The sequence below is a fragment of the Heloderma suspectum genome, chromosome 2, assembly GCF_057233095.1.
Source record: "Heloderma suspectum isolate Gila_16-S chromosome 2, 16-S_ref, whole genome shotgun sequence".
NCBI classification, from domain to species: domain Eukaryota; kingdom Metazoa; phylum Chordata; class Lepidosauria; order Squamata; family Helodermatidae; genus Heloderma; species Heloderma suspectum.
This window is the reverse complement of record NC_139459.1, coordinates 368,801,243-368,821,092: the sequence shown is the minus strand read 5'-3', so window position 1 is coordinate 368,821,092 and position 19,850 is coordinate 368,801,243. Positions and strand designations below refer to the sequence as shown.

The following is a 19,850-nucleotide window of genomic DNA, read 5'->3' as shown; positions in this document are numbered from 1 at the left end:
AGAGGATGAGATGGCTAGATAGCATCACTGATGCAATGCATATGGACTTCAGCACGCTCCGGGAGAGAGCGCAGGACAGGAAGGCCTGGCGTGCTATGGTCCATGGGGTCACGAAGAGTCGGACACGACTGAACAACAACAACAAAGTACCTAGGGGTTCTGCCCTTGCAGGTGGATACAAAGGTAGACAGCCGTTACATATTATTTTGCCTACACCTTGGCAGAGGGATTGAGAATTCCAAATTAATTGGCCCAAGAGTGAAGCATAAAGCTAAGATCCATCACACGTGGTAATGAACCTCCTTCCTCTTTGTCTTCCAGCTCCGAAGTCTCAAGAGTTGAGGTTAAAGAGTGGGGCTATCAAATTCTGTATTGAGAAGTGTGTAAACCCTGCAGAGTGGGCAGTGTGGTGTAGTGGCAAGAGTGTTGGACTGGGAGCTGGGAGATCCGGGTTCTAGTCCCCACTCGGCCATGGAAGCTCACTGGGTGACTTTGGGCCAGTCACACACTCTCAGCCCAACCTACCTCACAGGGTTATTGTTGTGAGGGTAAAATGGAGAGGAGGAGGATAATGTAAGCCGCCTTGGGTTCCTCAAAGAGGAAAAAAGGCGGGATAGAAATGCAATAAATAAATAAATAAAAATAAACAAGAGATCATATGCTGAGTCAAACTGTGATTATCTGGATGCCAGAATGTACCCACAATGTTGGTGAGTTCTGGAACCGCCCCCCCAACCTCAAACCTGTAAACTAGCCCAAAATAACCCGTGGAGACAACTTGAGGATCAAATGATATGATATGTAAGCATGCATGGGTTTTCAGCGTGCAGCCCTGAGGCTATGAGTGATGTATTTATTAATCGCCCAGTAGTTCCCCCTGGATTCAAAGGAGACTTAGGGTGCAATCCCTATGCATATTAGACCGAAATAATCCTCTTACAACTCCCAACATGCCCCAATCAGGATGCCTAGTTGGGGCATGCTAGGAGTTGTAGGACTTTTTTCCGTCTAAACATGAATAGGATTGCGCCCTTACTCCCACGTAAATCTGTTTAGGCTTTTGGCATTCGTGCAGCCCTCGATCCTGTAGGCCTTCTGGGACCTAAAAAGACTTAACGTGCTTACTGTGGCGTCGGCCCACCTCCTCAGATGCTTCTCACTCATGCGTTTGACGAAGGCTCTTGCACCACGGTAAGTCTTCGAGCCTGCATCAAAGGTTCCTTTTAGCGGAAGGACTGGAGGAGGAGAGGCTGTAGCCGCCCAGCAGAGGGAGCCTCGCCTGCTTCTGCGTCTCCAGCGTTAAACCAGCGACGAAGGAAAGGAGGAGGAATCCCAGAGAGAAAAGGCAGGGATCCGGCGTAGCAGAGAGTAGCTGCAGCCCCCCGCGGCCCCCTTCCAGCCCCCCGCTCAGCGCAGCCGGGAGGGCGCCCGGAGGGCGGCCAGGGATTCCAGCTGGACCTTCCTCCTCCTCCGGCTGAGCCTCCGCTCAAACGGAGCTGAGCAACCGAGAGACAAAATCCAGCCCGTCAAGGGTCACACCGGCCTCCTCGTCGCTTCCGGTATATATTCCGGAGCTCCAAGGAGTTCTGTTGTTGCTGAAGCAAGGTCATCAACAGCGCGTGAGTAGGGCAGGGCTGTCCTGAAGGCTGTGTATGGTGAATTGCAGCCTTTTCTTTTTGTTATGTTCCTGCTATTGCTGTTTGTAGTCCCCCCCTTTGTTGTTTTGTTATAATTGCAAATAAAATTCTAAAAATAAAAAAGGCTGCAATCCACCATACTTACTTGGGAGTAAGAAGTACTTCTGAGTAGACATACACTGCCAGTTACTCTGCCTCAGTCCCCACCTGCAAAATGGGGGTAATAACACTGGACTAGGACTACAGGGTTGTCCCAAGCAGCCTCAGCACTCCCCTCCCCATGGTCCAGTGCAACAGTATGGGGCTATTAATAGTGGCCTAAATTGCTTGCTTGCTATCAGCCTCTATCAGTATCAGATCCCATCTCCGGTTCAGTCTGCAATACGGGGTAATGAGAATCAACTACGTCACAGGGTCACTGTAAGCCCCTCTCCGTCTCCCCTCATCCGCAATATGGGGCTAATAATACTGGACACTCTTATTCCTCTCCCAGCAAAAGGGGGAGGATTTTCAGGGTAATTTTTCTGACAAGCTCAAGAAAGCAAAACATTTTTACCACTTGTGAGGCTCAAAGGCCAGGAAATGTTTTCCTTGGGGGCTGGGATACAAATCTTGGAGAGGGCGCCCGCCGAGCCTGCCAAACAGCAAACACTCGAGAGAGTCTTGTGGTGCTTGAAAGTCTTACAGCACCATCCTATACTTGCAGTTAAGACTCACTGTATTCAGTGGGGCTTACTCTGAGGTATGTGTGTCTGGAGTTGCAGCTTAACAGAATGGTCTTATGCATGTCTGCTCGGAAGAAAGTTTGATTCAGTTCAATGCGACTTACTCCCAAGTAAGCGCAGGATTTAGGGATGGACAGATGTGTCAGATCTGTTCTCTGTTTTCCACCATGACATTTTTTCCGTACAGGAGTTTGTTTTCCCACAGAGTATTTATCCCCCATACGTATTTGTATGTGCATTTTTCAAATGCACCTTTCCATGTACAGTTCCAGGAACTGCCAGTCAGGTAAATTTGTACAACAACAACAACAACAAAAACCCTCAACCGAGCACATTTCTCACTCATCTCTACTAGAATTGTACTCTGTAGGCAACAGACTAGGGCCCTGCTTCATCAGATGCATGAAGTGTTATACAGAGTGGCCCAAAAGTAGGTGTACAGTTTAGTTTATTTGCATTTTGTTACATTGTTTATTACATTAACATTTGTTTAACACCGTTTAATCTCATAAGTGCTCGAAATGTAGTCCATTAGCTGATTTAACTGTCACTCCCTGTCACTCACTCCTCCCAACTGTCATTCTGACTCCACCCACACATCTTCTACTCACACATTCTCTCCCCCTCCCATCAACATTCCAAACAACTGTATACCTACTTCTGGGCCACTCTGTATTTAGTTACAAGATATTTATTAGGACATTTATACCCTGCCTCTTTATGATAAAATCACACACAGGAGGGCTTACAATAAAAATGAAAAACAAACAATAACCCAGGAACAGGAGCCTGCCTTATACTGAGTCCAGCCATTGGTCCAACTAGCTTAATTTTGTCTACTACACTGACTGGCAGCATTTCTCCAGGGTTCCAGGCGGGTTTTTCCCTAACCTTACCCATAGATCTTGGGGATTGAACCTATGCCCTTCTGCATGCAAAGCATGTGCTCGGACCCTGAGCTACAGCCTTTCCCTTCAGTCTACTTTGCCCACCCCAAAATTTGTACTGGCACACCTGGAAGCCACCTTCTATATGTGGATGGCAAAAATCCAATATGTCTATCATTTCCCAGCATGGAAACATACTGATGCTACTTTTAAATGGACAAGCTAGTGATTAAAGCGTATGAAGAAGAAGGTAGCATATTAAACCTAGTGGCTAAGAATACATGTGAAAAGTATCTAGGTGTCTTAGTGAATCCAAAGCTGAATATGAGCCAGCAGTGTGATGCAGCTGCTAAAAAAGCTCATGCAGTAGTTGGCTGCATTAACAGAAAAATAGTGTCCATGCCAGAGGAAGTAATAGTTACACTCTATTCTGCATTGGTCAGGCTGCATTTGAAGTACTGTGTCCAGTTCTGAGCAATACATTTTAGGAAGGATATTGACAAACCAGAACATGTTCAGAGAAGAGCAACCAGGATGGTGAGAGGTCTAGAAACATGAGGAACAGTTGAAAGAGCTGAGTATGTTTACCCTGGAGGAGAGACAATCGTAATCTCCTTAGAGACACGATAGCGGTCTTCAAATATCTGAAAATATGTATACAGAAGATAGAACACACTTGTTCTCTGTTGTTCCTGAGGACAGGACTAGAACCAGTAGTTGGAAATAGCAGGGAAGCCGATTTTGGCTAAATGTTAGGAGAAATCTCCTTACAGTGAGATGTGTTTGACAATGGAACTGACTGTCTCAGGAGGTGATGGGTTCTCCTTCGCTTCAAATATTTCAGCAGAGGCAGACACTGGATGGTCATTTCTCAGAGATGCTGTAGCTGCAGCCTGCAGATGATCTCAGACTCTATGGTTCTATGAAATTAATTCATTTCTGCAATATTAAGTGAATAGCTGACGATTTACCCATATTTTGTAACTTTTTGATTGTGAAATCTTTCATTTGTTCTGCCTTCATATTACGTTTCTAAGGATTATTTCTGATGTTTTTCACAATTACTTTTTCAAACTCTTAACTGATGGTTATCTGGAAGATATTCTGCTAAAAGTGATCTAATTTGAAAATATTCTAACTCTAGATTTGAGAGGGTAGATTGAGGAGAGAAAGCAATGAAACAGAAAATACCTGCAGACCCAGAACTAGGGGAAGGACCAGTCAGAACAGGAAAAGCCATCAGTGCAGTTCAGCCAGACTATATGGTGATGCGACCAGGATTGAGGGCATTGCAAGAGGGCAAAGGGGAACCATCCAAGAGGATGCAAGAGCGCTGGGAAGCCCAATGGCAGTACTTCCTGAAGACACTGCAGCCCATTCACACAGGAGGGGGAAACCCAGTGATGTCAGAGACTGCCCCGTGGGAAGATACCAAGGCCTTTCTGGCCTCTTTTGAACAAGTGGCCAGAGCCTGCCGGTGGCCTAGAGGAGAGTGGGCAGCCCGGCTCCTGCCAGCACTGAGCGGAGAAGCAGAACAGGCCTTTCGAAGCCTGGAAGCCAGAGATCAGGAGGACTATGGGAAAGTGAAGGCCGCCATCTTGCGAGGGGAAGCCCTGAGAATGGAGGTGCAGCGCCAGCACTTCAGGCAATTCTGCTGCCAGGAGGTGGAAGATCCCCGAAGGATTCACAGCCAGCTCCAGAAGCTTTGCCGCCAGTGGCTGAAGCCAGAGAGACACAGCAAAGAGCAGATCCTGGAGCTGCTAATCCTGGAGCAGTTCCTGGCCAGCCTGCCGCCAGAACTGCAGAGCTGGATCCGAGCAGGAGGACCGGACAGCTGTTCCCAGGCTGTGGCCCTGGCGGAGGACTTCCTGATGAGCCAACAAGTTGCCAAGACAAGGAAATGGCAGGTGAGGTTTTAATATTTTATTACAAGTCTTTAAAAAGATGCACAATGTGGATTAGGTTGTTCAAACCATCTATAGTTGTTCGGTAAAACATTGATAAAATTGATAACACACAACAAAGGCTAAAACTCTCTGGACAGCCTAACTTTATCTGCTGAATGCCATTCCAAATTAGAGCATTTTTAATGCTCCCAAGATGTGCTCCAACTGGAGAGAGCTCCAGCTTTGTAGTACTGCCACACATAATTCCTGCCTTTGCACCATTGTTATTTTATTAAGTATTCTATATATTTAAGATATACTGCTTTAGTTCAAAACGTTTTGAGGTGGCTGTACTATGATTAAACAATTGAACCCATATAATACATATTTATCATGTCCTATTGTACATATTCACTATCTTCCTTAGCAAAATCAACCATGATGATTAACAATCAGTGACAAATTTTTATTGTTAAACACCATTTCCTAAGCATGAATCCATTATAATCTTTCATACCATTCATTCTGTGTGATTCCTGCCAAATTTTATTTCTCTCAGGAAAATTGTACCTTTAAGAGTTTCATGATGGGTTGCAAATTCACAGCAGTAGCTTTTCCCAGCCTCATGAGAACCAGGGAGCTACTAAGATCTGTTGGGATTTTTTTTTTAATTGTATATAGGATTGAAGGGCCCCTTCATGGATCACTGCCTTGTTGCGGCGAAGGGGCTTGTGTAACTCAGTGAAGCCATAAGCTATGCCGTCCAGGGCCACCCAAGACGGACAAGTCATGGCAAAGAGTTCTGATAAAATGTGGTCCACTGAAGAAGGAAATGGCAACCCACTCCAGTATTCTTGCCAAGAAAACCCCATGGAACGTATCACAAGGCTAAAAGATATGACGCCGGAAGATAAACCCCTCAGGTCGGAAGGTGTCCAATATACTACTGAGGAAGAGCAAAGGGAATTTCCAAGTAGTGCCAGAAAGAGTGAAGCGGCTGGGCCAAAGCCAAAAGGACACTCAGCTGTGGATGTGTCTGGTGGTGAAAAGAAAGTCTGGTGCTGTAAAGAACAATATTGTTTAGGAACCTGGAATGTAAGATCAATGAATCAAGGTAAGCTGGAGGTGGTCGAACATGAGATGGCAAGATTGAACATCGACATCTTGGCAATCAGCAAACTAAAATGGACAAGCATGGGCAAATTTAATTCAGGTGACCATCATATCTATTACTGTGGTGCTGGAGAAGACTCTTATGAGTCCCCTGGACTGCAAGGAGGTCAAATCAGTCAATCCTAAAGGAAATCAACCCTGACTGCTCATTGCAGGGACGGATACTGAAGCTGAAACTCAAATATTTTGGCCACCTAATGCGAAGAGAAAACTCCCTGGAAAAGACCCTGATGCTGGGAAAGATTGAAGGCAAAAGGAGAAGGGGAGGGCAGAGGATGAGATGGCTAGATAGCATCACTGATGCAATGAATATGAACTTGAGCACGCTCTGGGAGAGAGTGGAGGGCAGGAAGGCCTGGCGTGCTATGGTCCATGGGGTCACGAAGAGTCGGACACGACTTAACGACTGAACAACAACTTGTTTTTTTCAGGATAAAATGGAGAGGAGGATTATGTACGCTGCCTTGGGTTCCCTGGAGGAAAAAGGGTGGGATATAAATGCAGTAAATAAATATATTCTCTCTTTTTCAGCGGCCATTGAAGGAGGAGTGTGTAGATGCTGTGGATGCGAAGGAAGAGCTCTTGGACATAGTGCAGGGACAGATCTACAAAGAAACCCAGCACAACCATGGTGAGGAGATGAACAGGCTCGGTAAGGGATTCACTGACTTATTGGGTGTCCTGCTTCTTTCGTGTTTGTGGGATGCTTGGGCTGACGAGATGAAAAGGCAGATCAGTGTCACTATACACATATCAGTCTTGTGGAAGAGGGGATTTTGGCAAATGCAGCATCTCATGCAGTGGTTGAGAGCAGCTGCACCAGCTGAATTTCCCTCTTCAGTGCCGCTATTGAAGATATAGGATGCTTGGCCTCTTTCTGCATGTGTGCAAAAGTGTCAGATCTAGTCATCTCTACCACCAAGAGCCTTGCTACAAGATATAGCTTATGCACTTATGGAAGCAGCGCTCTCTGATCAGGGGCTTCCTGGTCGATTTCACCTTGACTGAGGCTTCCCAGATCAATATTCAAGCAGCACTTCAGTGAGATTATTGAGAAAAGCTGTGCAAGAGCTGAGCTGCTAGATCAAAGCCAAGCTCCTTAGAGCAACTCAGCTGGTCTGTACATGCTGAGGGTTACTTCATCTGCATCATAAAAAGCTGGGCTGGGGAACTTGTGGCCCTCCAGATGTTGTTGGATGACAACTTCCATCATCCCTGACCATTGGCCATGCTGGCTGGGGCTGATGGGAGTTGAAGTCCAACAACATGTGTAGGGCCACTGGTTCCCCTGCCCTGATGGAAAGGAACCAGCTATGAACAAGGCTGAACAAGGAATGCTAAGTGAGAGTTCCTGGCTACCTTCCTGTATGATGAGGAGGCGCAATGAAAGAGTGTTCCTGTGTCTTGAACCAATGGAGGTTACATGGGCTCCTTCCTTGTTTAGTTTTAGGTGAGCCATTAAAAGCCTTTTTGTGCTTGAATACTTTTAAATGAAATTGTACTCTCTGTTTTTAACAATTATATTTCTCCTCTCTTTTAATTTGTTTATTTTGATAATTTGTTTACTATACTGTTTTATAAGTTTTAATGTGTATGTTGCCTTGTGGGGCCTTTTAGGGCCAAAAAGTGACTCATAAAGAATTGTATAAATAAAATAAATAATACATGTGGTTACCCTAAGGATGAAGGGATGGAGTGGTTCCCCTTCTAAAATGCCGCTTCTGTGCTTCGCAGGTAGTGGAATCAAATGTCCAAGTCATGCCAATTTGTTGCTTCCTTCTGAAAGTCAAGAAACGGTGTGTACTGGTATGAAAGAGGGATATGACATTTTGGTGAGTCAATTTGTTAGGTACAAGGTTGGGGGTACAGAGGAGTGGGGGTAACACACATGCTGTCAGCTGCCCACACAGACGGTTCCTTTAGATGTAGACTTAGTTTCACGGGATGTGCTCCTCTTAAAGCAGCTGAGAGATTGTTTAAATGACGCCATGCTCTCAAGTATACACAGGATTGCAGCCAGAAGCCTAAACTAAACATTGCAAACAGTGACCTGTATTCTCTCTTTTTTTTAATCTCTTTTTATTTTATTTTTATAAATGAAATAAACACTACCAACAACATAATCAGAATCTTCAGTTTCCAACATTACAGTATTCTGAGGAAGAAAAAAAAAGGGAGGAGGAAGGATCCTTTTCTTCTTTTCCAAAAGAAGGAAAAGGGAAAAAAAGGATTATATTAAACTTCAATAAGAACAAACCAAATATCCATATATAAATCCAATTGCAGATTATACCTGTACAGCATTCTTCCAGACATTGCAAGTATTATTAAATCTTCAATCCGCTACACCACAAACGGTAAACCTTATCTTTCAGTATCATAACCTCAGTCTTATAGCAAAGGAATGGGAGTAAACAATCCATTTCCATTGGCCATATATTACCATTGAGTTAACGCGTATTAATAAACATTAAAGGTTTAACCAACAAGAAATAGTAATAATAATAATCCCATAATGATAAATAATAATAATAATAATAAGAGAAGAAAGAAGTTTAAGAAAAAGATAAAAAATAAAAAACAAAAGCAAATCATTTGTATATGAAGTAATATATCTAAAAATATATTTATATGTGTACACACACATACACACACAAATAGGCATTTTATTACAATATAACACAAAAAAGAAAGAAAACAGAAATATGCAAACATTTACTCTGGCATAGTGCCTAGGCATCTTATCAGCTATAGCCCAAACATCACTTCAAAAGAACAGTAAAGATGGCTAAATTCCAACTCTGGAGGCTGAGAGAGTTGGTTCCCTTGTTTTAATTTTAATACCAATTAAAAATTATTCTGCAGCATCAGGATCCAAAAATCTTTTCATCTGGCCTTCAAAAAGAATGCAAAATGTAGCTGGATATTTAATATGATATTGCAGGTTAATTTGTTTTGCCCAACTTCTCACCCTGGTGAATTGCCTTCTTCTGTCAGTGATTTCTTTAGTATAATCAGGAAAGAGCATAATCTTGTCATTTGCTGGTCCCCAGTGAAGCTCACCTTGTTCTCTTGCCAGACGCATAAGATAATTTTTAGCAGAGACTTGTGAAAATTGAACAATAACAGTCCCAAAAGTTTCTTTAGTGCCACATATTGAACCAGGAACACGATATGCATGCTCAATATCAAGTAAAAAATCAGATGGTAAAGCCAATAGCTCATGCAAAAGTTTATCCATAAATTCAGCCAAACCTATATCAGTAGCCACGTCTTTAATACCAAGGATACGTAAATTCGCTGTATGTGTGAAGGCCTCCAGTTTAGAAATTCGAGCAGACAAAATATTATGAGACGCTTTCATGGCCGTTTCATGAGCAGTAACCTGATCTTCGAGAACATTAACTTTTGATTCTATCTTTTGAAAAGAGATATTAATTAAATCCACAGCCCCCTGAAGGGTAATGATTGAGTCCTGAATTGTTTCAAGTTTCTTTGACTGCTCTGGTAGCTGAGAAGACATAGTTTTTATCAAAGCAAGCAACTCCTCTTCATCTCCGGCATTTCTAGAAACCTTTGCTGGGAGAGCAATTGGGGGGCGGGGGGTAAGTGGCAATCTCAAGCCTTTCTTATTTTCCTTTGGTACTGCCATCCTCCACTTTCAAAAGCACATCAAGCAGGTATAATTGCAGAAACAGAAAAAACAAACACACAGATTTAGTTACAAGTCCTCAGATATTGCTGGTAGTTTAAATTCAGAAATACTATTTGGAGCCATTTGTCCTTATGTCTCCTAATTGCTTAGGAGTTTCAAACAGCATTCAGTAGATGATACTCCAGCATCAAATCTTAGATTTCAGCCCCTCTGTTTCTCTGCAGAAGCAGCTGTTCTTCCAAGATTTCATCCGGATGGTACTGTAAACTTCCCATTTTCATTCCAGGGGAAGATAAAAAGGTTGCTCAACCTTTTCACAGCTGTTTGAGATAAGCAACCTGCGGAGCTCCACAAGTCACTGCAGGATGCCGTGGCTCCAACCGGATATCCCAAACAGTGACCTGTATTCTCACATATAGGATACTGCAAAGCAATATTTGTAAATCTTGGGGTGGGGGTGCAATTTTCTCCTTTTCAAGCAAGCTCCCAGAGAGCGAGCGATCAGGGCGAGCAAACAGGGGGAGCAAACAGGAGTTGGCCAGGGGAGCTGCAGTGGCAGAAGAGACAAAGGAGACAAAGGCAAAGAGGTAAGTGGAGGAAGCCCAGAGGTCTGTTTGTTTCCTGCTGAGTGGCTGTGAGCTCACCAGGTGCCCCTGAGAGCTTCAGTTAATTGGGGGGGGGGGTGGCCTGAGTACTCCCAGCAGCTAAGTGGGCAGGAAGCTTCAGTCTGTTTCCCGCCTCCCAGCTGAGCAGAGCAGAGCAGAGGAAGCTGCTCCACCTGGTCTAGGGACTACAGAAGCAAGCAGGCTCCCAGAGAGCGAGCGATCAGAGCGAGCAAGCAGGGGGAGCAAACAGGAGTTGGCCAGGGAAGCTGCAGTGGCAGAAGAGACAAAGGCAAAGAGTGAGTAGAGGACCAGGCACAGGCTACTCTAGAACAACCAGGAAGCTAGACACAAAAAGGGAAAAAAGACTATGGAAGGACAAGACTCTCCAGTGGTGGTGACCTGCAAGGTGTGTGCCATGTTTGTTTTCTTGCCTGAAAACAATATGGCCTACACCTGCAACAAGTGCAAGTTGATCACGCTGCTGGAAGGAAAAGTAAGAGGACTGGAGCAGCGAGTGTCAACCCTCCAGGGAATAAGAGAACACAAAGAGTTCTTGGACAGAACGGTGGAACTACAGCAGCAAAGCGAAGAACAGAAGCTAGAAGAGCAACAGCAAGCTGAGGCAGAAGAGGAAACTGCTGAGGTGAGGAAAAATGAAGCAGAGGATACTCCTTGGAAAAGAGTGACAGTTAGGAGCAGAAGAACTAGAAGACACTCGGCACCAGTGGAGGCAGTGGAACTAGGGAACCATTTCCAGGTACTTGAGGATGAGAATGGAGGACAGCCTGCAGAGGAAGAATTACAGGGGAACCTGCATGAGAGCGAGCAAGAAGCTGAAGGTCAGCCAAGCAGAGGCGATGAAACCAAGGCCTACAGCTACAAGAAGAGAAGAGTAGTAGTACTCCTTGCTGCGTGGGATCGAAACCCAGGTATGTCGCAAAGACCTGTGAACTTGCCAGGTATGCTGTCTCCCGGGAGGACGGATTAGAGACATGACTGAAAGGTTGCCTGCACTCATAAAGCCCATTGACAGGTATCCCTTTCTTCTCATCCATGTGGGAACAAATGATACCACCAAGCGGAGCTACGAAGAAATCACATCAGACTTTGAAGCTTTGGGAAGGAAACTCAAGAACTTTGGGGCCCAGATAGTTTTCACATCCATGCTTCCAGTAGTTAGAAGAGGGATAGAAAGGGAAAGAAAAATACTCCGGGTGAATGACTGACTACAAAGGTGGTGCTGACGTGAGAGATTTGGATTCTGGGACCATGGGCTATACTTCCTGGAAGATGGATTGTTGGCAAGGGATGGGTTGCACCTCACAAAGGCTGGGAAGAATGTGTTTGGCCACAGCATGAAGAACTTTATCAGGAGGGCTTTAAACTGAATCCTACGGGGAAGGGAGACGTAAAGTTGGGAGTAACAATGGACGAAGGCTCATGCACCGCAACGGAGAGAACAGCTCTAATAGCGCCCAATAATAGTCTTCACAAACATGTAGGAAGAAAGCCAGACCATGAAGCATATGGTTTTTGATGTCTATATACTAATGCCCAGAGTATGGGAAACAAACAGAACAAACTTGAACTCTTAATACATGAGGGAAATTATGACTTGATAGGTATAACTGAGACTTGGTGGGATGACTCTCATGACTGGAATACAGTAATTGAAGGATATAACTTGTTCAAAAAGAACAGGGGGAACAGAAAGGGAGGTGGGGTTGCACTATATGTTAAAAATACTTATATCTGCACAGAAATACAGGAGGATGAGCTTGGTAGCCCCATTGAGAGCATCTGGGTTAAAATAAACGGAGCAAAGAATAAAAGGAACATTGTCGGAGTCTACTACTGGCCACCCAATCAAGGAGAAGACGAGGATGAAACTTTTGAAAAGCAAATAGCCAATGTTTCAAGGAAGCATGATGTAGTAGGGACTTCAATTTCCCTGATATTTGTTGGGAGACAAATTCTGCAAAACATGGCCACTCCAGGAAATTCCTGACTTGTGTGGCGGATAACTGCCTCCTACAGAAAGTAGAGGAAGGAACTAGAGGATTGGCTATCCTAGCAGTTACAGGAACTCTGGGGGAAAGCGACCATGTTATACTTGAGTTCTTGGTTCTAAAGGAAGCAAAAGCCGAGGGTAGCCAAACCCGTACCCTGGATTTTAGGAAAGCTGATTTTAATAAACTCAGTTTTAATAACCTCAGAACAATGATAAGTAAGGTCCCATGGCAAGTGACTCTAACGAGAAGAGGAGTCCAAGATGGGTGGGAGTTTTTAAAAAAGGAAATTCTAAAGTCACAATTACAAACAATTCCAACAAGAAGAAAAGGTGGAAGACAACAGAAGAAGCCAGTGTGGCTTCACAAAAAGCTTAGAGATGACCTGAAAACAAAAAAGGACACATATAGGAAGTGGAAAGAAGGCCAAGCTACAAAGGAAGCGTACAGGCAGGTAGCACAGAATTGCAGGGATGGCATCAGGAAGGCTAAAGCTGTGCACGAGCTGAAGTTAGCGAGGGATGCTAAAAGCAACAAAAAAGCTTTCTTCAGCTATATGCAAAGTAAAAGACAGAGGAAAGAAATGGTGGTTCAGCTATTAAATAAGGATGGCAAAATGATAACAGATGACAAAGAAAAGGCAGAAGTGCTCAATTCCTACTTTGGCTCAGTCTTCTCCCAAAAGAGGGTCTATGACCCTCCTGGCAAAGGCAAAGTACAGGCTGAAGGGGCAAGATGGCAGCTTGGGATCGATAGGCATATGGTCAAGGGCACCTAATTACTTTGAATGAGTTCAGATCTCCAGGGCCAGATGAACTGCACCCTAGAGTAATAAAGGAACGGGCAGAAGAACTCTCAGAACCACTGTCTATTATCTTTGAGCAATCATGGAGGACGGGTGATGTGCCAGATGACTGGAGGAGGGCTAATGTTGTTCCTATCTTCAAAAAGCGTAAAAAGGAGGAACCTGGGAACTACAGACCAGTCAGTCTGATATCAATCCCTGGGAACATTCTGGAGCAGATGATAAAGCAATCCATCTGTAAGAACCTTGAAAACAATGCAGTGATTACTCGAAGCCAACATGGATTTGTCAAGAACAAATCCTGCCAGACGAATCTGATCTCATTTTTTTATCAGGTAACCTCCCTTGTGGACTGTGGGAATGCTGTGGACATCGTATACCTCGACTTCAGCAAAGCTTTCGACAAGCGCCCCATGATATCCTGATGAGCAAACTAGCTCAAAGTGGGCTAGATGAAACAATGATCAGGTGGATCCACAGCTGGCTACAGAATCAGACTCAAAGAGTGCTTATCAATGGGATCCTCTCAAACTGGGGAGAGGTAACGAGCGGGGTACCGCAGGGCTCAGTCCTGGGCCTAGTGCTCTTCAACATTTTTATTAATGGCTTGGATGAGGAGGTGCAGGGAATGCTGATCACATTTGCAGATGACACAAAATTGGGCGGGATAGCTAATAACTTGGAAGACAGAAACAAAATTCAAAGTGATCTTGATCGACTAGAGCGCTGGGCAGAAAACAACAGAATGAAATTTAACAGGGATAAATGCCAAGTTCTGCACCTAGGAAAAAGAAACCAAATGCACAGTTACAAGATGGGGGATACGTGGCTCAACAACACTACAAGCGAGAAGGATCTTGGAATTGTTGTCGATCACAAGCTGAATATGAGCCAACAATGTGATCTGGCTGCGAAAAAGGCCAATGCTATTTTGGGCTGCATTAATAGAAGCATAGCTTCCAAATCCTGGGAAGTACTAGTTCCCCTCTACTCAGCACTGGTTAGGCTTCATCTGGAGTACTGTGTCCAGTTCTGGGCACCACACTTTAAGAAGGATGCAGACAAACTGGAGAGGGTTCAGAGGAGGGCAGTAAAGATGACCAGGGGACTGGAAACAAACCCCTATGAATTCAGACTGAAAGAACTGGGCATGTTTAGCCTTGAGAAGAGAAGACTTATGGGAGATATGGTAGCGCTCTTCAAGTACTTGAAAGGATGTCCCAGAGAGGAAGGCCAGGATCTCTTCTCAATCATCCCAGAGTGCAGGACACGGAATAATGGGCTGAAATTACAAGAAGCCAGATTCCGGCTGAACATCAGGAGAAACCTCCTGACTGTTAGAGCAAGACGACAATGGAACCAATGACCCAGGGAGGTGGTGGGCTCTCCCACACTGGAGGCGTTCAAGACGAGGCTGGACAGCCATCTGTCAGGGATATTCTCACTTGGATTGCTGCATAAAGCAGGGGGTTGGACTCGATGGTCTTATAGGCCCCTTCCAACCCTACTATTCTATGTTTCTTTGTTTCACTGAATAATTTATCAGTGGACTGATTATTGTAAAATTAATTGTTGTGGTTTTTGGAGTGAGTGTGTAATGTTTTGCCATAACATTCTGTCTTTTCGAACAAAATCTGACAGGGAGCTGGTGGCTGTCCTTTTTCCTGTCTGCAGGAACCAATGGATCTCCAGGAAACTAGCCTGTCTTTGCAACTATTCAAGCAGAGTCTGACCCAGCCAGGCCACCAGACCATGGTCTGGCAAGTCCTGCAGGAAGATGGTGGGAAAGTCGATTCTTTGGGTAAGGAGCTCTTTTGCTCAAGTCCAGAAAATACAACATCAGCCAATATGATTCCCTTTTGTAGAATTAAAAACATAGATCTGAAAAGAAACGTGAGAGAAATTAGTTTTATTCCATTTCCAGTTATTTTAAATGAACTATAGACTAAATCTTGGGGAAGATGCATGAAAAAGTGTTAACATGGGCTGTAGCTGTGTTGGTTAGTGAACCCAGCCTTACCTCCTTTCCCAGGTAGCTTTGCCTCATCTTTCCCTTGGCTCCTGCCTCCTCACCCATAGGATTGCAGCCTTATTCTGCCATTTTTGAATTCAGCAAGATATGTCAGCTTCCAGCAGCTAATAACACCCTGGACTACAGCCAATGTTGCACAAGTGGGATAGCAGTTTTGATTCCCCTCCTCCCACCTCTAGAACAGATTTGGGGCACATGGGGAGCTGTAGGGGAAGCGGGGAAATTCACCAGTGGTATCCATTCTGCTGGTGAAAGGTTACTCTTGGATTCGACCTACTTTGATGTACTTTTCACTGAATTTCTCATTTCTCTTATGTCTCACAATTTCTACTTTTCAAAAGGAAGCACTGGGTTCCTTTATTTAAAAAATGTTTTTAGCCCTTTTGAGCAATTAATATTTTAACTAATTTACCTAAAAGTGCCCGAACTTCTGTTTGGTGTTATATAATTTAAAAACCATAGCCCCCTCATAAAAGGAGAAGTTTGACCTAATCATAAAGAAAGAGAGGAAGATGGATGTGGCAGAGGGAGAAAGATCTGAATGAAAATCTAAGAAAAAGGAGATCACGGGCATCTTGAAAAGTGGTTATCAGAGCATAGACAAAATTCCTCTCTCTCTCTCTCCCCCCCCCCCCCCCCGCAGGTGATGAAAAGGTTAACATGGAGAATTTTCACTGTGGAGGAAATGAAGACACTTGCAAAATAGCCACACAGATAAGCCAAGCGAATGTGCTGGAAGAAGCTGAGATGCACGAAGAAGGAACCAAGTCTAAAGAGGAACAAAGAAAGCAGCCAATGGAGAGAAAGAATGAATGCAATGACCTCACAGAAGGTCTTACAGCTGAAATTAGCCAGCCTTCCAAAGTACACAGAAGGGACAGCATACCCTTGTTCTCCAAGTATGGTAGAAAGTATCGCTACAGATTGGAACTTGATATGAGTGACACCAGGGAGGACCTTGGGGGATGTCTTATATCAGAGGAAAACCTCCAGCAAAATTCTTACTCTGATAAATGTCAGAAAGCGGTAAGAGGAGAGAGTACATCTGAATTCTTTGAGCATGGGAAAGGGGGTAGTTTGAACAGAGTTCAGAGTAACCATACAGAAGAGAATCCTAATAACTCTCTGGAGTCTGGAAACAGCTTTCGTTATATGAACTCTCTAAAGAGAACTCAAGGAATTCAGAATGAAGGGAAATCATATGAACGTTCTCATTGTAGGAAATCCTTCAGTAAGAGAGAACATCTGATGAATCATAAGGATCTTCATATTGGGGAGAAAAGGCATGAATGTCCTGAGCCTGGGCAAATTGTCACTTTTAGACAAGCATTAGTGAGGGACCAGAAAATTCATATTGGAGAGACACCATACAAGTGTTCTCAGTGTGGGAAATGCTTCAGGCACAGTGGAAACTTGATGATCCATCAAAGAATTCATACTGGAGAGAAACCATATGAATGTTCTCAGTGTGGGAAAAGCTTCAGGCAGAGTGGAACCTTGATGGGTCATCAGAGAATTCATACTGGACAGAAACCATATAAATGTTCTCATTGTGGAAAATGCTTCAGACTGGGAGGTGACTTGACGAACCATCAGAGAATTCATACTGGAGAGAAACCATACAAATGTCTAGAGTGTGGGAAAAGCTTCAGTCGGAGTCAACATTTGAAGAACCATCAGAGAATTCATACTAGAGAAAGAAACCATACAAATGTCCTAAGTGTGGGAAAAGCTTCAGGCACAGTGAAAATTTGAAGGTTCATCCGAATTAATTATTATTAATTCAGATAATTAATACTGGGAAGAAACTATACACATATTCACAGTTGGGAAATGCTTCTGTCATGGAGCACAGTTGAAGAAACGTGAAAGAATTCATACTGATGGTATGAAAGGAACCGTTGAGAGGCCTTGAGTGTGGAAGAAGCTCCTCAGACATGACGGAACTTGAAAGAACAGAGACTTTATAAATGCCATTAATGTGGCTTGTGAAAAGTTCAAAGTTCTCTGGAGAGATTCCCAGTGACTATCCCATGGCAGATGGAGTGGGGCGGGGCAGTGGTGGGCGTTTCCACCAAAATCCATACCTTAATATTGATAAGAAAATGCAGATAGGAAAGAATATTGATAGGAGAAACTTCCAACTGAGAGATGATTCAACATCAGATTAGCCAAAGAAGAGAGAACACTTATTACAGAATTGGTTAGGTGACACTGTCATTGTAAGTAACCCACACCCATCCTTATTTTCATTATGGGGAATATGATATATAGGGCAGTATCTTTCTTCCCTCCTAGTGCAGGAAGCATTTACAGATAATGTTTACATTTTTTAAATGAAATCTTTCTATCATAAAAAGACCCATCTGAAAGAACATGAATGCTTTGCTTCTTTCTGGATGGGTGGAATTAGATTTTACAGTACTGCTAAATCTCTGTAACCATTATGTTCTTGATTTCAACATTGCCTCCCACGAGCAGTGTCAACATTACCACTATAAGAAAAGAAATGGCCAAGGCTTCCAAAACAATATGGAAAACTGGACTACAGACAAAAGGCCTCTACATCTACTGCTTTATATCGATGGCGATCATTCAGGAGTCACCATTTTGATGGTATAGCCATGACCAGAGGGGGCAGGGAATAGTTACTCTATCCTGTGCATTTCTATGAGCAAGGTCTATTTCCAGGAATTTCTGGAAGAGGGGGATTATCCAGATCCATTTCAATCTGGCTTCAGACCTGGTCATAAAGAGTAGCTGCTTTGGTCACTTTAGTGGATGTCCTATGCTGCAAACTGGACAGGGGGAATATATCCCTGTTGGATTTGTTGGACCTTTTGGTGGCTTTCGGTGCCATCAACCATGGTATCCTTCTGGGGTGTCTCTCTGGGACAGAACTTGGAGGCCGTGCACTACAGTGGCTCCAGTCCTTGGAAAGGAGATCTGAAAAGGTGGTGCTGGGAGACCCCTGTTCAACACTTGAAAATACTATTTGAAATACTGGGGTGATGCCATCATCTGCCTGACTAAAATGCACAGGTTGATCTTGAGGGAAAGTGTAGTAAAAGGTAATTTCAATTGCCCCTATGTTCTGATCATGATAAGGGTAAAATTTCTAGATGCTCTAAACAACTGTGCCCTAGAATATTTGGTCACAGTATGTAAAAAGGATCTTAAGCAGCATTTTACCAATAATAAGACCAACTATATAAATTACATCAGAAGTAGGAAACCAGCTAGAGAGGTGATGCAGTGCTGGATAACAATGGACTTAAGGGAGTACTAAAAGAGGTTAAGGAGATTGCAGAGCAACTGAATGAATTCTTTGTGTGTCTTCACTGCAGGGCAGATACCTGTGCCTGAAACAATATTTTCAGAAAGGAAGTCTGAGGAATTGAGGCAAAGAGTGGTGATAAAAGATGAAGTCGTAAACCTAATAGATAAGCTGAAAAAAACAAATCACAGGATCCAGATGGTTATCAGAGAGTTCTAATAAAAACATTGACCTTCTAACAAAAATGTGTAACATGTCTCTGTACCTGATCTGGAAATTGGCCAATGTAATACTAATTTTTTAAAAGGAAGCTAGGATGGATCCAGTAGACTACAGATCCATTGGCTTAAAGTTTGTTCCTGATGAATTAGTGGAAAGCTTTATTAAAATAATCAAAATATAGAAGGTCAAGCCTTGTTGAAGAAGAAGTAGCATGGCTTCTTTGAAGGTAAAGCATGTCTCATTTACCCTGGGGAGAAAACCTGTTGCCTACAGCTGTTGTTGGAGTACAACTGCCATCATCCCTGACCATTGACTGTGCTGGCTGGGGCATATGGGAGTTGCTCCAACACCATCTGGAGGGCCACAAGTTCTCATCTCTGCAGGCACTTTTAAGTTTTTTTAGTGTATCAACAAGCAGCTTTCAACAAATTCCCTCACCAAGACTGCTGAGCTAAGTTAGTAGTTATGGGGTAAGAGGAGAGGTCCTCTTATTGATCTGTAACTGGTTAAAGAACAGAAAACAGAGACTAGGAATTAATGGACCAGGAATTAATCACAATGGAGGGATGTAAATAGTAGTCCCCCAAAGATCTGCTTTTTAGCTTGTTTCAAAAGCAACCTGGAGTTATGGATGAGAAGTAAGGTAGCCAAGTCTGTTGAGAACACCAAACTATTTAGGGTGGTTAAAATAAAAAAGAACAGCTCTGAAAGGATCTCTCCAAATGGAGGGAATGGGTATACATTTCAGTGTAAGCAAGTGTAAAACGATGCACATTAGGGCAAAAAATCTTAACCACGTATACAGTCAGGGCCAGAAATATTGGAACAAGGATAACTGTTTTGGTAGTTGGCCTCTGTATACCACCACATTGAAGTTGAAAGGAAACACACCCAAATGGGAGCGAAGTCAGGACTTTCAGCTGTAATTCAAGGGGTT

General features: G+C 43.6%; 1 protein-coding gene across 1 annotated transcript; it reads left to right on the top strand.

The window, feature by feature from the left end:
• The first annotated feature begins 612 nt into the window (after positions 1–612).
• Positions 613–19,850, top strand: LOC146355972 (uncharacterized). The gene is given in 6 exon segments (XM_084831461.1): positions 613–5,156; positions 6,840–6,960; positions 8,043–8,140; positions 15,057–15,183; positions 16,058–17,106; positions 17,109–19,850. Coding segments are annotated over 6 exon segments (2,205 nt in total). The 5' UTR covers positions 613–4,424; the 3' UTR covers positions 17,187–19,850.